Here is an 18,550-nt window from a genome sequence, read left to right on the forward strand (position 1 = left end):
ATTGGTAAACCCATGTACTTTTGGAACTCTGAGAGGAAAATAGCACGACTTTAGAGTTCTGCATTGGACTCCTGTCTGTACGTACTTTGTTACTTTGTAAAAAAAAAAAAATATATATATATATATATATATATATATATATTAAATGCTGATGATGTAGATCGTTTTGTCTATGCTGAAATTCCAAACAGAGAAACCTATCTTGACCTCATTAAAAAGATTCAGCATATTGGGACTCGCAAGATTACAAATATTGTTTTTACAGAAGTTCTGAAATAAAAGTGAAACTAATGAAATAGCAACAATTCAAAGAAAAAACAATCTTGAAAGTGTGTATCCGAAAAACCAAATACGGGGGTTGGCGAGCGAAGCGAGCAGGGGGCAAAGCCCCCTAGTTAATTAATTAACAAAGTCCTTGAATGCTCCTGGATGTTATACCATTGTTCTAACTTGTTAATTTTTCTTAGTATTTTAGAGGCACTGGAGTTTTTTTTTTTTTAATTAACAAGGCCTTGTATTTATTTTCAATTTGTTTCTGAGCCATCTAGGGTGATTTAGTTCTTAATAAATGAAAAATTATAATATGCATAAACTTTATTACACTTTAGCCTAATTCCCTTGAATTGGGCAGCTACTATTCCGGACAGATTTCAGTTTCTTACTGACAATGAGGCTTTTTTTTTTTTTTTTTAAATAACTGATTTTCAAAATGAGCAATGGAAACGTACATTTTTGCATAGACGAAACAATGCCATGGCTTTCATCAGACTTAAATTATTTTATGACCTGTATGGAGAGTGCTTATTCCCATTTGGTCTTTGTCTTAGATGTGTAATTTTTATGTACTTTTTTAAAGCAGAACAGATTGCAAAATACAAGTGGAGTTGCAGCTCAATTGACACAGCAACTAAAGCCAAAAATCACATGCCAAGTCATTTTCTCATAAAAATAAACAGTACATCATTTTTCAGTCTTCTACACTTTGTCATTACCTTGTGCATTACCTTTTTAACAACCATACAGTTCTTTAAAATAATTAAAACTACTTTTATGAAAATTTAAGAAGTGATAATTATAAATTTGTCATCTGTATGACAGATGAATTGCTGTTGGGTTATTATAAACACCACATGCAGTAATTCTGAAGAATTTGATCTTTTCCATTTAACATGTTGCCATCCAAAGATGGGTTTTAATTGGTAAAAGTTAATATGATATGGAAGTCTGTGTTGGACAGACTAATGGAGGTAATATTAAATTGTAAGATCACTGACTTATTATCCACTTAAAGTAGCAAGCACTTCCAGAAAAATGGTTCATGCAATGGGTGTGTGTTTGTGTGTGTTTTGGTTTCGTTTGCCAGTGACACACAACAGCTGATATAAAGTTTACAAGGAACATGCATTCCAGTCTGCTAGTAAAAATATGGATGTGGCTGACATTTTTTGGACTGGAACAGGGTGTCATGCTATCTTAACATGAACTCCTGCTTTCCTTTGAGGCCGTGTCAGAGTATAAAATTAACTGGCCCAAATCATATCTGTACTACTTCCCCTTAAATAGCCTTACTTAGCAGTGACACATTTCTAACTTAATGTAGTGCTTTGTTGTATTTTAACTATTTCATTCTTGATATACTGCTGCCTAAACTGAACTGTTTGCCTTTCTGACAAATATTTGTCTTTGGTCTGCTCCAATATTCTTCACTGTCTCTGGATTGCCAAAAGACCATCCATTAAGTAATCAGTTGTAATCTGTAATTTGATTATAAAAACTCCGCAACAGGTTTCCTGAACAGATTTAGAACTGTGCCCATTAGGCATACACTGTCTAACTTCCACCACTGTCCAGGACCGATTTGAAATCTTAGGATTAGTAGTTTAACAGTCTTAATGGACTCCCAAGTAACTACCAATTGAATTGAACTGAGAGAACATTTAATATAATTCTCCACAATATAAGCTGAACGTTTCATCCCTGTATATTTTTAAAAACACGTTTATATACAATTGCAGTATCCAGTGAGCTGTTCTTTAAGCAAAGTGTACAAACCAAAATAATATGCTTTAATGTCTTCTTTTTCCTGTTTTCATGGTTCATACACCTCGTATTCTTCTGCAAGACAAAAATATTTAGTGTACAGTGATCCCTCGCTATATCGCCTTTCGCGGCTTCACTCCATCGCGGATTTTATATGTAAGCATATTTAAATATATATCGCGGATTTTTTGCTGGTTCGCGGATTTCTGCGGACAATGGGTCTTTTAATTTTCTGGTACATGCTTCCTCAGTTGGTTTGCCCAGTTGATTTCATACAAGGGGACGCTATTGGCAGATGGCTGAGAAGCTACCAACTTACTTTTCTCTGTCTCTCTTGCGCTGACTTTCTATGATCCTGACGTAGGGGAATTGAGCAGGGGGGCTGTTTGCACACCTAGACGATACGGGACGCTCGTCTAAAAATGCTGAAAGATTATCTTCACGTTGCTATCTTTTGTGCAGCAGCTTCCTGAAACGACATGCTGCACGGTGCTTCGCATACTTAAAAGCTCGAAGGGCACGTATTGATTTTTTGACTGAAAAACAAACTCTCTCTCTCTCTCTCTCTCCCCCTGCTCCTGACGGAGGGGGGTGTGAGCTGCCGCCTTCAACAGCTTTGTGCCGCGGTGCTTCGCATACTTAAAAGCCAAACAGCCCTATTGATTTGTTTGCTAGAGATTGTTTTCTCTATCTATGTGACATTCTGTGCTCCTGACACGCACTCCTTTGAAGAGGAAGATATGTTTGCATTCTTTTAATTGTGAGATGGAAATGTTATCTCTGTCTTGTCATGGAGCACAGTTTAAAACTTTTGAAAAAGAGACAAATGTTTTTTTTGCAGCGTGTTGAATAACGTTCCTGTCTCTCTACAACCTCCTGTGTTTCTGCGCAAATCTGTGACCAAAGCATGACAATATAAAAATAAACCATATAAACATATGGTTTCTACTTCGCGGATTTTCTTATTTCGCGGGTGCTCTGGAACACAACCCCCGCGATGGAGGAGGGATTACTGTACTGTGTTTTGGTAGCATTCTGTTAAAACATAAGTTTTATGATGCAGAATATTTACATTTCCTTTTTATGATGATAACATTTTTAATGGTAAACCTTGAACTGCATAAATGAAACCGTATTATAAAAAGTGTGTTGTTAAACGTATATTGCAGAACCATGGAAATATTCAGTAAACTTAAGAACTGGTTAAAGGTTACTTTACAAGAATGATACTGTGTTAAATGGCTGCAGCTTTGTTATTGATAGCGATTTCAAGTGAATGTGTATCAATTAACCAATGCTCTGTTTCAGAAAAAAATGGACTATCCTTTATTGAGACCTCTGCACTGGACTCGTCAAATGTTGAAACTGGCCTTTCAGACAATTTTAACGGGTAGGTAGTTTGAAATAATACAGGATTCATTTTATGACCACATTTCTGGAATTTTATTGATGCATTTTCAAAACTAAATATGTTGTTGGATGTTTACCATGCCGTACTTAGTGTTGGTTTTTTTTGTTTTTTTTAGTTCATTGTAGTAAAAATAGAGAGCTGACGTTTGTGGTTTACAATTTGAGACTATATAAATTTAATATTTCTGTGGTCTTCACCAAGGTCAATTTAATCACACATTTTTTTCATGCAAAGTACATGACAAGTGTACTGAAATGTGATGTTAGTAAAAGTAATAATGGTGGTTGATTTAGGTTTTTATTCTTGGCTTGTCAATTCTGTATTGAACTGTACTGGTATCTTGTAAACTAATAAATTAGGGAAATAATAAGGTTAGTAGATATAAGGTTTCCCCCGCATATTCAAAACAAATTTATATTGGACTAGGTGTTTGCTTTAAGTTGGTTCATTTTGAATAATTCTGTATGTGGTGAGTTTGCTCCTCTGGATTGGTAGGCCGATTAGGTTTGGTTTCTGTCTTCTGATTGATGTTATTCAGATATGCTTTAGCTAACTGGACTGTGTGCTTCAAATGAGGGCTTTATCTCATGCAAATATCTGTTCTAAATTAATCAGATTTGTTCCTTTCAGTTATGCTGGCAATGACTCTCAGTGGCGGAATGACCATTATTTTTTTAGAGAATACATTTTAAAAACTGAGCAATTCTAGTAATTACATATGAAGCATATAAATTTAATCCAATGCTGTCGTTGGTTTTTTGGATGTTTTATATTCAAGTAGTGAAGTAAATATATTTACATATTTGATGCAGAGAAAACGGTGGTATTTGCCACTGAACAGAATTGACCCCAAAAAATATTGCACAAAATGAATGCTTTATCTGTATGTTTTTCATATCCTGACACAAGGAAGCTAAATTGGGGAGAAAAAAAATATTATACATTACTGAAGAGTAGCCTGTCCTTAATTACCTGTTTGTTAAAGATAGATATTACATTCTGTGTTTTTCTTTAAAAATGTCATGCTTTCTGTGGTTGTACTTTTGTGAGTCTTGAGTCCAGATAAATAAAATTCAAGAAGCACTGTAGTATACTGATTATAATCGAAGAACATCCATGATCTGTCATAATAAGGATAAATTTACCATACTGCAGAATCATAATTGTATGACACCTGACATAAATGTCAAATATTTTTACTTAAGAATGAGGTCCTCTCATAATAAGGGAACAACTGAGAGAGAAACAAATAAGATAAATGTCAACAGGAGGTTAAACAAACCAAAAAAAAACCTTTTAGAAATTAACAGTGGAGAAACAAGCTTTGAGGTCCATTTTGGCTGGAAGATAAAGTATAAACATTGGCTATTTATCATACAAGCTAGTACATTTAGGTATTTTACTTGTTTGAATGTTCTACAACTATTTTATGAATAGCCTTATAAAAATAACATAAGTTGCTTTTAAATTTCTCTAAGGGGTTAATTAACTTAGTTGGTTAGCTATAATAATGTAACTTCAGAACTGAGGAAAATAAGTAAAAATATTTCCATTTATTTCTTTATTCAGAAATGTTCTGCTAATCATGTAGGCACCATGAACAGTTAGCCATAACAACATAGAATCTTTCTGCGCGTATTACAGGAAAAGACAGATTTGACAGATAGGTGCAGTTGAGACATTGTGTAACACCAGAAGACCATCCCCTGCTAAACACTTTTTATATGTTGTTTTATTCTGAGACCATTTAATTCAGTTTAAGTTGGCATTGACTGCAGCTTAACCTTGAATCACTGAGGAAATGTCAAAGCCATCCAATCAAAAGTGTTGTGTGTGTGTGGGTATAATCTTCAGTATTGCATACATGTATGGAAGCGTATTTCTACCACCCCAATTGTTAGTTAACAAAGGTATTGTCTGTTTGCCTTGTTTCATTTTTGGCTGTCAAAGTTTATTTGCTATTTTTTACTTTTTATGGTGGTGTCCAAACTTTTGCATGGAACTCTTTGAAAGGATAGTAGAGTTTACTTCACTTAAAGTACTAGTATGAATTTGTGAGCATATTAACTAAAAGTATTGTTGATCTTGTGATAGAGAGCAATATTATGCACATTTTATTTACAATATTATTTACAATTTTTCAAATTCTACTATCTTGTTATCCTTTAGAAGTTGTATTGGTCCCCTTTTTTTTTTTTTTTTTTTTTTTTTTTAGCTGCCATTTTTGTTACTACAATACTGCTAGTGGTAGGTCCTGTCCTGTGCATGAAAACTCCAGCTAGAGCCACATATATACTGCCACATTTTAAACTTGGTACCATATCAAGTTCAAATCTCTTTTCCTCCCACAAAGCTAGCGCGCCCATCACAAGAAAACCTGTGCTTTTTGTCTCCGTCATTGCCTATCCTGCAAGCCTTGGCCAAGAACCAGAAACCAACATAGGCAAAACAATGACCATTACAAACCATATTCCATTATGCAAGTAATCTCATTCACCACTCGTTCTGTAGCTTGATAAAGAAATTCATTTTTAGATGGTTTAAAACTGAGCATTTTGATAACAATGACCTGAATCTGCAGTATGTATAACATTCAAAATCAAGCAAATTCTATGTCAAGTAGCATGAAGGGCTTGCAAACTTTTAATTGCTTCTGCAGTACTGAGCAGTGTTTGTTTTTTGCCACTAGGTGGCCTCGGGTAACCAGAAAGTTTCTCATTTGATCAGTGCTGAAGTTCCTTCTTCAGATTTAGGTGGATGTGCATATGTGTGTGTGTGTGTATAAAACACTCGTATCTTTTGTTTTAATATTTTACACAATGTTTTCCACTTTTTTATAGGAGGTTGTTAATTACAGCCCTTTGTAGTGAATCTTGGACCATCTTCAATTTGAAATGAAGCTGACACTGTTGGCACACCCATTGCTGTTAACATAACTGCATGTTATCGGGAGAAACCAACGGCAAAAGGAAGTTAATATCCAAAATATTTTCTCATTACTATGTTGTCAATTGGCACTGCTTCAGTAGACCTAATGTTCCTTTATAGTCTTGGTTTCTTAGCAGTAGTATTCAATGTGTGTGTTCGTTTCTCATTTTCCTCCATTTAATATGTATTAGTATACATTGCTTTTACTATTTAGCCTTTTCAAAATGTGGGTTGTGATTAGTAATTTAAAATAGCTTTTAAATAAACATTTAAGTCTAAATTATTTTTTTTAAATTGGAAGTATGAGCAATATTTGAGAATGATCTCGGGTATATTTTTGTGTGTGAGAATTAAAAAAGTAAAGCTTAAGCTTGTAACAAAGTACAGTAAAGGATTTGAATATAGATCGTATATCCTGCTTAATTTTACAAAAAATATGGGATGATAGGTGACAACTGCTGGTGTAACATGCATTCTGTCAGCGAAATACTTTTGGCTTTAGTTTGCCTACATAGAAAATAATGAAATTTGATAAAGACTGTTTGTTTTTCTGTGCTTGCTCATTTTGTGAGGAAGTGCATATTGTGTCTGTCTCTAGTAGAGTCCAACCAATTAATCGTATGCAGATCTGATCAGCCAATTAATGGGCTCGATAACTTAATCAGCATTGTTGCAACCTGCAAATTCTAGGGATCAACAAATATAGATGGGACTGGATCGGGCAGGGAGTAGCTATCCTCCTGAGGAAGGGGGTATAGAAAAATACTTGTAAGTTGGAGAGCAGTCAACAGTAGACTGATCTTGGCAAGGCTGAAAGGGAAACAGGTCAACATGTTCATCATACAAGGTTGTGCACCAACCAACGAAAATGAGGAGGGGAAAACTGACACTTTTATGACCAGCTTCAGGCAGAAGGAGAACGCACCATGGTCCATGATGTTATCATCATGGGAGACATGAATGCAAAAAGTGGGTTATACATAACGGCATAATGAGAGTCATTGGGGGAGCATGAATGTGGAGTCAGGAATGAGAATGGACAAAGGCTCATTGTATTCTGTATCTTGAACAACTTAATTACGGGGGCACCATTAAAACCAACTCAAAAAACATTTCAGTGTGGAACTGCTTTAAGAACAGTGCAACCAAGAAAGCCTTTTGTTACTCAAATCAAAAACCAATACCAGACATTACAAAATATGGGAGAGTGAGAATAATGAAGAAAGAATTGATCAGAAGTGGAAGAGTGTGGCCCTCGCTATACACCAAGAGCAGTAAGGGAATCCTTAGGGTATAGACAGAATGGAAGAAGGAATGGATAGCAGAAGGGACATGGTCAGCTGTTGACAGAGGACGTAGACTTAAAGAAGCTAAATGACATCAAGTCAGGACAGATAAAAGGAAAGGTTAGTACAGCAATATTAGAGAATCCCACAGAACTGTGAAGAGAATGATGAGGGTAGACAACTGTAAGTTTCATGGATAGTTATGCAGTGCAAGCTGAAGAGGAAGCTAATAAAGGAGAACAGGGAAAGGTCCTACAAGATCACAAAAGATGTATGTGGCAGGGGTAGAACAACAGTAGTATTTGCTGAAGACAAACAGGAAGCCTTTCCAGCAACAGAACAACAACAACAAACCCGATGGATGGAAACATTTAATAATATGAAAGAGAATAGAAGTATTAAACGGGACCTCCACCAGATGGATATGGAAAACTTAGAAGCAGAAGAAAACCTTAATTTCGACATACCACCAAGGAAAAGAAGAAATAGGCAGCAGGTAGGGTTGCACTAATGATTATTTGGTAGTGTCGACCTAATCGTTCAATTCCGCAGCCCACCCCAAACATACCAAACAAAAGTGCACGTAGGTCTTTAAATAAAAAAAGTGCATTTAACTTAACGAAAAATGGCCACTGGTGTGTCTTAAAAGTCCAAAAGTGTAAATAAAGCTTCAATTCAAATAAAATAAAACATAATGTACAGTTTATAAAAGATTCAGTTCATATATTCCTGATTGCAGTGGCAGGAACGTGAGCATTTCAGCATGCTCTGGTGTGAGGGCTGGCTCTCTTCTTTAAGACCATGTTCCCAGCTGCTGAGAAGAGACGTTCAGAGGGAAGTAGAGGGAGGCAGGAATACACAAGAATGATTTTGCCAAGTGAGGCAAGAGTGGATGCTTTGCCTCATTTGCCTTACACCAAGACAGAGGATTTTCTGTCTTCGAGATGGCTGCTTTCCAAAGAAACATCAATACCTGCATGGAAATAACGGACAAAAAATTAGCCGGTTGGCTACATCTGAAATGTTCAATTTTGATGTGTTTAATATGCACTAAATCTTATTTCAATAAATAAATCTTACTTCATTCGTGATCAGTTGTTCGTGAGCATTATCTTCAGTGTTCTCATTGGTCTTTCTGTTGAGTCGCATCCAGCAGTGAATCAAGAGCTAGTAGAGATCTGTTTGAAGTTCTCTCGGCTGAAGTTGAAGCACCCCTCATCATTTGGTCCTGTTGCTTCTTCGTGCCCTTGGCAAGCTGGTTTGTTTTGAGTAATACTCCCAGTCATGACTGGAGGGCCAGAGCCTGTATTTTGTTCTGAACACTGAACCTCTCTTCTGGTTTCAGGGAATTTCAACTTTCGAAAATGTGGGGTCTAGTGCAGTTGCAATGATCAGTTTGTTTGGATCATTGTCTTTTAAGGTGACCTCTCCTGACCTACGTGCAGTGATCTTTCTCTAAAGCAGCTGCCTGGAAAGCCTGCACAACAGCGGTATCATAAGCAGTGTAGGTGGATTTCAAAAGCCCTTTGACCAGTGGAGGCAGAGCAGAGATAAGTCGCATAGCTTTCCCCACTCAAGTAGACTGTAGCACATTCAAAGTCCTAGAGAGCTTTAGCCAGCTCCTCTAAAATGATCACTGATTGGCTTTGAGGTTTAGGTGTGTTTCCCTCTTTGTCTTACTGTTGGGGTCAGACAGAGTTGCAGTCAGGTGGCCATCTTTGTTCCAGGAGGTGAGTTATCATATAATAAGTACTGCTCCACCTGGTAGAGACATCTCTTGGACAAGTTTGTGCTCCTGGGTCCCCATCTGGTTTCTGCTTGGTCTTCAGCTTGCTTGAAGCCAATTCACTTAGTTTAAAAGTGCTCTACAAGACACCTTGCTGCTCCACGTGCTTTACTGATCTGAGGGTGTTTCAGTGCATATTGATCACCAACTGCAAAGTGTGGCCTGCACAGCGGACGACATCCACCCATGTTTTTTCTGCAAGATGTTGGTAGCCAGGACGACATTGGAGGCCATTGTCATGAACAACTGCCTCAATTTTGCCTGGAGGGGATCTCAAACGTTTACACAGCCTGCTCAATCCATGCGGTGATGAATTGTCCCAGTGTTGTCATTCTTCTAATGGCATGGTTGTGGGGCTGAAGCTAATGAGCTTCCAATCATCACTTATAAGTGGCAAGTGATACCAAGATAAACCTCTGTGGGCAACACTGGTCCAGGCATCAGCTCTCAGGGCGAGTGTTGTTCTTAGCTGACTTAAGACAGTTTCATCTGAGTAATAGCAGATTCATACTTCCCTCAATGAGCTTTGTAAAATGAGTTCTGGAGGGTTAAGGTGTATCCTGGATGAAATGTGTTGATCATCTGCTTGAAGCCCTGATCTTCAACCATAGATTTAGGTCACATGTCATTGACAATCATGTTCAGGATGTTTTTTTTTCTATAAACATTTCAGCCATTTGAGCAGTGCAAGAGCTTCTCTTCAGGATAAACTTGTCTACAACGCCTTTGCTTAGTACCACTGAAACATAAAGAGCAACAGAGAAAGATGTTTTAATCCTCACACTCTGAAGGAAAAGTGTTGTTGGTTTATCACATCATGGGCTATATTATGCCAAAGTAAAAAAAAAAAAAAAAACCAGACTAAAACATGTAACAAGGCTATTACTGATATGCTCCAAAACACAAGTTACCTAATGTTTAGAGATGGTTTGTTATTCATATAAACTTCAAATATTTTACGAAAAAAAGAAGAAAAAAAAAAAAACTAGGACGGCTCAGCTACTCCTATTCACTCATTTACTACTGTATAGCTCCAAACACGTTAGCAACCATAACTGAAATTATATTCACTTAACTATCATTGTCGAAACCTTGGATATACACATTATAGTATAAACAATCAACGTTAACATGTGACACTAACTTTACTTGTTAAAAACTTACCTCTCAAGAGACGGCGGCATCACAGCTCCAGGATGGTTGCGTTTCAGATGCTCATGCATCGCTGTGTTACTGCCGTGAAAAGAAAAGCTCCGCTTTGGCCAATAAAAGGTGTCATTTTGCTTGGCTTTTCTCTACATTCATAATAGTTAACTGGTACAACACCCTAGTACTACATAATGTGCATTCAACTTTTGTTTCTTTTTCGGTGAAATGCTCCCACACTTTAGAAAGTTTCTGTCTCAATTTTTTTCCATCTCCTTCCCCCTCCTCTATCCAACTCGCCATTGCAACCACGTTTATTTTCCACTACATTCTTCTTCTCCTCAGACGTTCCTCTTCGTTGGTAGGTCTGTGTGGTAGTCAGTTAACAAACAATAACGAACGATACTGCCCCCAGACGTAGTGCATTGCAGTTGCAAAAACCAATGTGGTTCTTTTGTGAACTGGAGTCCTCTGTTGAAGGTTCTGTTTGACGCGGTCAACAATAAAAAATCCGCGTCAATTTTTTTGTAGTCCGACATCATTGATTTACGTCGACTAATCGTTGCAGCCCTGAACAGCAGGTGAAATCATTAAAGAATGGAAAATCATGAGGATATGACAGCTTTAATGCTCAACTTTTTCAAGGAAGGACCCTGAACTCGCAGCAACTATCCTCCATATTTAGAACTACAGTATCTGGGCAGAAGCTTGTGTCCAGAGGAATGGAATTAAGGGGAATTATAATCAAAATTCCAAAAAAAGGATTGTAATAACTGGTGCGGAATTACACTCCTTTCCATCCCCATTAATATTCTAGGTAAAATTATTATCAAATATCAGAAGCAGTAGATACGTCACTGATGAAAGCGCAAGCAGGTTTTTTGGAAAGGGAGAAGCTGGTACTGACCCGGATCTTTGCTTTTGCGCAACGTCATTGAGCAGTGTACAGAATGGCAGAGAGAACTGTACATCATTTTTGGTTGATTTCTGAAAAAGCCTTTTGACAGCATTTGCAGAAAGCATCTTTGGCATATCTTGAGAGCTTATGATGTCCCACAACATTTGATGAAGCTTAAGAGTTTCTTTGTCAGCTTCTACTACGTTGTGGGCTACAATGACTTGCATTTTGAAGTGAAAACTGGTGTGTGGCAAGGATGCGCAATGTCTGCTACACTGTTCAATCTTGCCATTGACTTGATTGTGCAGCAGACCACCAATGATACCCCGAGAGTAATTAGGTTGACGCCTTTCACAACACTTGAAGGTCTAGTTTGCAGACAATGTCACAATGCTGTCACACACACACTGCCACATGCAGGAAAAGACCAGCTGCCTTCAGAAAAGACCTTTGCCTTCAGAACTATGCTCTGTGTTTGGAGATTTACTCAGTATAGTAATCACACCAAACTGCGCCTCTACCAGAGTTGTCTTGTCAGTACTACTGTATGGATCAGAGTGTTAGAGAATAGTAGGAAGCGATATTGCCAAACTGTCATCCTTTCATACAACATGCCCCAGGAAGGTTGTGCCGCATCTTTTGGCCACAGAAAATTACCAATCAAACTCCTTGCCCAGTTTCCACCAAGTTGACATGAACACTATTCTGATAAGGTGGTGGAGGTTGATAAGCGACCTGTTTGAGACTGGATGCAGAATCATCACCAAAACTGCTCTACACTGGACACCAGAATGCAGAAGAAGGGGGCGCCCAAAAAACAAACATGGATGCCTAGAGTTGAAAAAGAGCAGCAGAGCATGAACATGGGCCAATTTCTCCATGGTTCCCCAGGTTCAATGATAGACAAGGATGGATGAACTTTGCTGCCCCAAGTTTTCAGTGGCATACCTGATCCTGCCCTATTAAAGATAAGATTGTCTGGGCCTGTTTAAACTATAAGAAAAAGTCTGAATACAGGTATTAGAAAATATGTTCATATATATACTTTTAACTTGTGCTACTACATCTGTATTTGTATTTAACATGTATTTGAATGCTTCCATTATTACTAATAATTTTGTGTTTTTTGTTTCGTGGTGTGTCTGGCTGAGCATGCAGGCATTACAGACTCATGCACTGTGCAGCCTTGACTTGAACAAAAAAAAAAAAAAAAAAAAATTTCTGTGCATGGGAAGTGACATGATCACAGAGAAAAATGGAACCAGGATACTTCACAGGCCTGTATGCATATTTGAAATGCATACAGAACCTCTCCGGATTTATATTACAAAGGCATGCTTTAATTTAGTCCCCCGCCTGTACTTCGTCCAGCCTTCCGCCTCGCTTATTAGCCTTTCTGTTCATGCCAAAGTGGTATTTGGCTTGGCTAAGATCATTAGTGCCCATTGAGCAGGAGTTCCTAGAGTTGTCGGCAACATTTGTGTGGACAAGAATAGCTCTCTCCATGATGTAAAATCGGAGAAGCTATGTTGACTGTATATAATGTGGTGGTGGCCATGTATTGTGGGTGTTTAATTCTTTGTATCTTATGTGAATGTAATGCCAAGAGAAATTCCTAGAAACTGTTGCCTGGCAAAGTTCAAAGTGGTCTATAACCTCCTGTTACATGAATGGAAGTATTAGTTTGACCATGTTATTCATATTAGCTGCTCTTTACAAATGTTGAGTTTTGTTTTGTAATCGGCACAAAATTTTAAAGAATTGTTTCACAATTTTGAGTATTATCTTGTTATAGGTTTGTTATATTGTTGTATACCGTTTTTTTTTTTTTTTTTTTTTTCTGAATAATTGACACTTCTCTGTACATAGTTAAAATCTAATTTGTGTACATTTTGTTATAAAAAACATTTTTATATAGGAGCTTTTTGTTGGTCACTAATAATCGGTTATCAGAAATCAGACTCCCTATTTATCAATCTGTATCGGTGCTAAAAAAATGTCTGCTCAGTCGAGCTCTAGTCTCCAGGGTTTTCTGTAGTTCAACTACTTTTTACTACTATTTCAAATGCCTTTATATGAGGGCTTGAGTATTTTTTGGGAAGATCTGTACCCATATTAACAGTCTAATAACTACTCCTAGGAATTGCACTAAAAGTGCAGTAAAATTTATTTTCCTTCTAGATTAGGAGATGCAGCGAGGCATAGGTGCTAATATTTGAGAATTGAATGATGTCATAGTTTTATGGCACTCCAAGGCCACAGTGTTATTCATGATGACATTTTTTTTGTACTTTTCTGATACGGTAAGGCTTCACAACAAATGATAATTAAAATTTTAAATGTAGTAGCAGGAGAAGGAGGCGGATGAAAATAAGATATTGTGCAAAGCTGCGTGTAACAAGAATAATACTGTAATGAACATTGGGAATGGAAAGACTGAGACACACACTAAAAAGCCCAATAAACAAGGCCTATATATTTAAAAATGAAGTGTCCACAGTGGTAACTTTACAAGGTGTTCCCCATGGCCATAACAGTGGATGAGGTAATTCTTCTAAAGTGTAACGTTGCTAACACTTTCATTTTAGCTGACCGCGCATGGGTTGGTCCACGGACATGAAGTGATATTATTCCATCTCTATCAAACCGATATGTTTTTAGAAGTTCATTGTTTTCCAGCATTTCCAAAACATCAGCCTTTTCCTGAATGTGTGTACCAGTCTCTGCTTGATTGCCATCACTTGATGCTACTATAATTAATTTTGAGTACTATGAAAATGATGGGAAGTTGAAAGACAGCAAAGCTACACATCCACAGGTCTGATTTGCTGCATTTGGACTGCATAGCTGCTGCTGTTTGTTTTGTTTTTTTTTATATATGACCAGGCTCTGCACTGCGCACTCCTTAGCTTGCACAGATCGTAGCACCACTGTGCTTTTTTCAGTATTCTACAATATATCAATATTTGAAAATGTCCTTTTAAATTAACAAGTACTTCATGGTTACTTTGGTTTTTTTTTTTCCCTAGGTTATTTATGTGAACTACTTGATTTGTTGAAACGTACTGTCAAATCAAACACAAACGCTCCTAATCCCAACATAATTACTCAAATAATAATTGCTTCCATTAACATGCTTCTGTTGTGTTGATTTTTGTGAAGAAAATTTAATTCTTTTAAGTTCTACTGCTAACAGTTGTAACTGTCATATATAGTACATGTGAAACTAAAGACTATATTGCGTTATGTGACTTTTCTAGCAATTATTAGTTATAGCCTTCATTTATGTAATCTTAGTGAGTCGGTGGGACGCTCCTGTGAAGCCAGACAGGAAAGGTGACATGTCGTGCGACTCAGTCCAACTAGTCTGCGACTCACTCTTTTAAGTTGAACCTAGTTTGATGTTGTCTTTAGTCATAGGGCTCTGTGAGTGTGTGAGAGCTGACCACCAATGAATGCTTATCCAGAAGTACAATGCATCTAACGCGCACAAGAAATAAGGGACACTGGGGTGTTTTGGACCTCACAAAGAGAAGAGAAGCTGTGTGATGTCTGCTGAGGAGATTAGTAATTGCAGTTGGCAAATCTGACATGCCTCACAACTAAAAGTTGCATAATGTGATGTTAGCTTTTCTCCTAATAAGCCCTTTGCCAATATTGAATCATAGATTAGTCATTAAAGCACTGGTCCCAAGGATCAGTCCTGGAGGACCCATGTGGCTGCTGAGTTTGCTCCCTCTGTCCCAGCCAAACAGTTCCAACAATCGGTGATAAACATTCCCTGGTCTTGTAGTTTTCCCTCTTCTATTTTTGTATTTAGAAAAGTGGAGCGGTGAGAGATTTACATCTATAATACATTTAGAGAGATTTGTATTTTTGATACATTTCTTAACTCTCCAGATAATCATTTTTAAATAACTTTCAAAATAAAGGACTGTTTTGTACTTGGTGGTCTACTAAGTACACTATGAGCCATTCTGTCTAAGAATCCAATTAAATACAAAAACCTATGTAAGACCCATATGGTACATACCATGTACTTGATGACATTCAGTATGAGAAGAGAAGCCATGTACCAGTTTTGGACTGCATAATTTGTTACATAAAGTGAACATCCGCAAGATCTTAGTAAGCTTTGCTCCCAGCCTTTCCCTGGCTCTTCGCTGTTAAACAGATGCGGCTGTCCAGGTGGAGCTCCATGTCTAAAATGGGAGAGAAGATCAGACTGTCATGTGCCGTAGGCCAAAGTTTGAAGCCAGTCACAGAAATGCTGAGGTGCCTTAACTTGATTTGCTTCTTGTTACTTTCAAAATAATTTGAAAAAATTGTGTTGCCCAAGGGCCAAAATAGACTGTCCAAAATAATGAATCCATTAATTAACACAACTAAATCTGTCTGACGCCCATCCATTTATGTTGTGAAGCCAAACGTCTCATTTCCTCAAAGCACTGGAGTACCACTCTTCTCAAATGGAAGCTCTGATGCTCTGTGGTATTTAGTATCTCATTCCTAGATGTGTTCTAGTGTGCTGAAAAATGATGACACACACACCTCTAGTGGAGTTGAGTCTTCAGTGGCTAAAAGTACCACCAGCTAATACTGTAATGTAGTAATAGACTACTTTTTTTCCTGAATGTGATGTGAGAAAAAAAATCAAGGTCTGACATGCTGGGATCAGTACGTTCATGGAGATGAAATGAAGCGACCATTCTTGTACACTTATGTTCAATACTTAATTACAAGGTTGGTTTCAAAACTCTCCACTAAGAACCTGGAGTCATGTGAACAATGGTGACGCTAGGCAACAAAACATGATGAAGAGGGAAAATTCCTTGGTGCATATCCATGAACTTCTTTCGTCGTTCTGCCCAAAAACCTGTCTTCTCTGCTACTTTCTGAATCACACTGCTAATTTGAATTTGTCACAATTTTCTACTTTTATTTTTACCAATTACTGTACTCTTGAGTTTGATGTTGCATGTTCTTATGTATCGCCTGTTTTTATTTATTTACATGACTGCAGTGCAAGGCAGTATTTTAAAGATTACTTATTTTGAAGTCCATGAGAATGTAAATGTGGTGCCATTAGAAACTGAAGTGAAGTTTAGTTGGACATCAGTCTGCTATTGCACTTTAGGAAAGCATGAAGCTCCAAGCTGTTGCTGTTGGGTGTTTTTGGTGAAGTTATAGCACACAACAACTTTTGTATGTTTTTTTGTTACATTCCTAAATAAGAGAAGAGTGACACTAATGCCAAATATCATGATTTTGTTTCTACAGAGATCTACCGAATTGTTTCACAGAGACAGATTATGGGTAAGAGCGACCCAGACTTCCCTCCCAGCAGTAACGTGGTTCCCATTACTGTGCCTCCTACCAGCCCCTCAAACAAGCAAACTGGATGCTGCCAGAGCATGTGAAAAAGACGAATATTGAAGCAGTTGCTGTCCTGGTTTTCCATAGCATAAAACAAACCGATTTCATCCAGAACTATTGGATCTTGCAGCCCCTGGTTTGATGTTCAGTTTAAGATGTTAACTAATGAATTTTTTTATTCTCTCTCTGGCACTATGAAGAGCGCTGGTGTTACAAATACTGAGCATTGCTCACTTGTACAATTCTGGGTAGCATTGGGTTTGTCTCTTGATAAATTACTTGTGTATCAAAGGCAATTCCTCCTGATCTTCAGTGCCTCCGTGTCATAGTTTTGTTTGTTTTGTTTCCTTCGTATCTTTGTTTTTAACTCCCCAGGCAAGCCAAAGTTGTCCAATAATATAAACAGACATTTTAATGAATGAGATTGAAAGCAGAAAATGCTTGTCTTGGATTTCGTTAATGTTTAACTGCTTAGGGAACCTGAGAAGTATATTCTGTTTTTGTGAATATCTCGGGATTTACACGGTTTATAACGCATAAGGGCCTCCTGTTTCTGTCTTAAACTGTAAAAATCCCAAATAGCATGTCAAGTGTTGGGTGTGCCTGTGTTCTGTAGTCCTGAAGTAATTTCTTACATCAGATAATTGATTTTTTTGCTGTGCTGTAAAAGAATTCAAACACTTTTTAATATTGAGATAACGTCCAGTTGATTTGGAATATATGAATTGTTTCCCCCCCCAGAATCTGTTTGGTGTGCAGCAGCTCAAACTTAACACCTCAGCATATAAGGGTCTTTTCAGTATCATAGGGGCCTGTGGAAAATGTGTTTTTTTGTTAACTTTAAGTTCTTGTCATTTTAAGTCAATGGATGTATGTGGCGTCTTTCTTTGTATTGTTATTTTTTTTTTTGTGTTTTCCAAGTATCTGCTTTAACTCGTCCACTAAAATTCTTCACTGCAGTGACATCTGTAACCTTGTGCCTGAAGTGAGCTGAAACGTGAACTACTGTGTTGCACTTTACCTGAATGGCTAAAGTAGGTGCGACATGTGGGTATCTTTAAATACGGTGTGCAATATGTCTAAAGCAGTCAGGCGGCAACAAACTTGAAGAGATGTGGGATCTTGGACAAAAATCCAGGACATGGCATTTATAACCTTAAAAGGGACTTTACAGTTTTGCTCTTATTCCTTTAAACTGTTTCTTTATTTAAATGGTGGTAAATTCATTTAGTTGAAGTTTTAAAAGATGATGGAATTGGTCAAAGGTTTGGCTGACACATGGCAGATTGCTCTGTCATTTCTCTCTCAGCCGCCAGTCTGTGTGGCTGCAGGAAGCAGAGCGGAGTGGTGTGTCTCCATGTTCACTGCTGAAAGGCCAGCACAGTGACTGCGCTTTAGTGCCCAAGTTCATTTAGCTTTTATGCTAGGACTTTGGTTGTGTCTTATATTACAGTATGGATATGAAACCTTTTATTGTACTGCTTATATATCTGTATATTTGGTTTTAAATATATAAAATAAAAAGTCCTTTATAAATAAATGAGGTGTGCTTATTGCAGTTTTACATCTCAATTGTGACCAATTGTTTTCCTCCTTTCACTTAATGTGGTGAAATTGTTTCATTTTGTGATTCAGACCTTCATTATAGCACATGTGTAACATTAAGGGAAAGTATACTA

At 37.4% G+C, this 18,550-nt stretch overlaps 1 protein-coding gene across 1 annotated transcript in view; it reads left to right on the forward strand.

Moving 5' to 3' along the window:
* rab11al (RAB11a, member RAS oncogene family, like) overlaps positions 1–17,975 on the forward strand; it is a 75,693-nt gene extending 57,718 nt beyond the window's left edge. Inside the window, 3 exon segments of the mRNA XM_028794093.2 lie at positions 3,349–3,407; positions 3,409–3,430; positions 16,776–17,975. Of these exon segments, the coding sequence (XP_028649926.2) occupies positions 3,349–3,407; positions 3,409–3,430; positions 16,776–16,915 (221 nt within the window). The 3' untranslated portion in view covers positions 16,916–17,975.
* Positions 17,976–18,550: the final 575 nt, after the last annotated feature.

The sequence above is a fragment of the Erpetoichthys calabaricus genome, chromosome 2, assembly GCF_900747795.2.
Source record: "Erpetoichthys calabaricus chromosome 2, fErpCal1.3, whole genome shotgun sequence".
In the NCBI taxonomy this organism is placed as follows: Eukaryota; Metazoa; Chordata; class Cladistia; order Polypteriformes; family Polypteridae; genus Erpetoichthys; species Erpetoichthys calabaricus.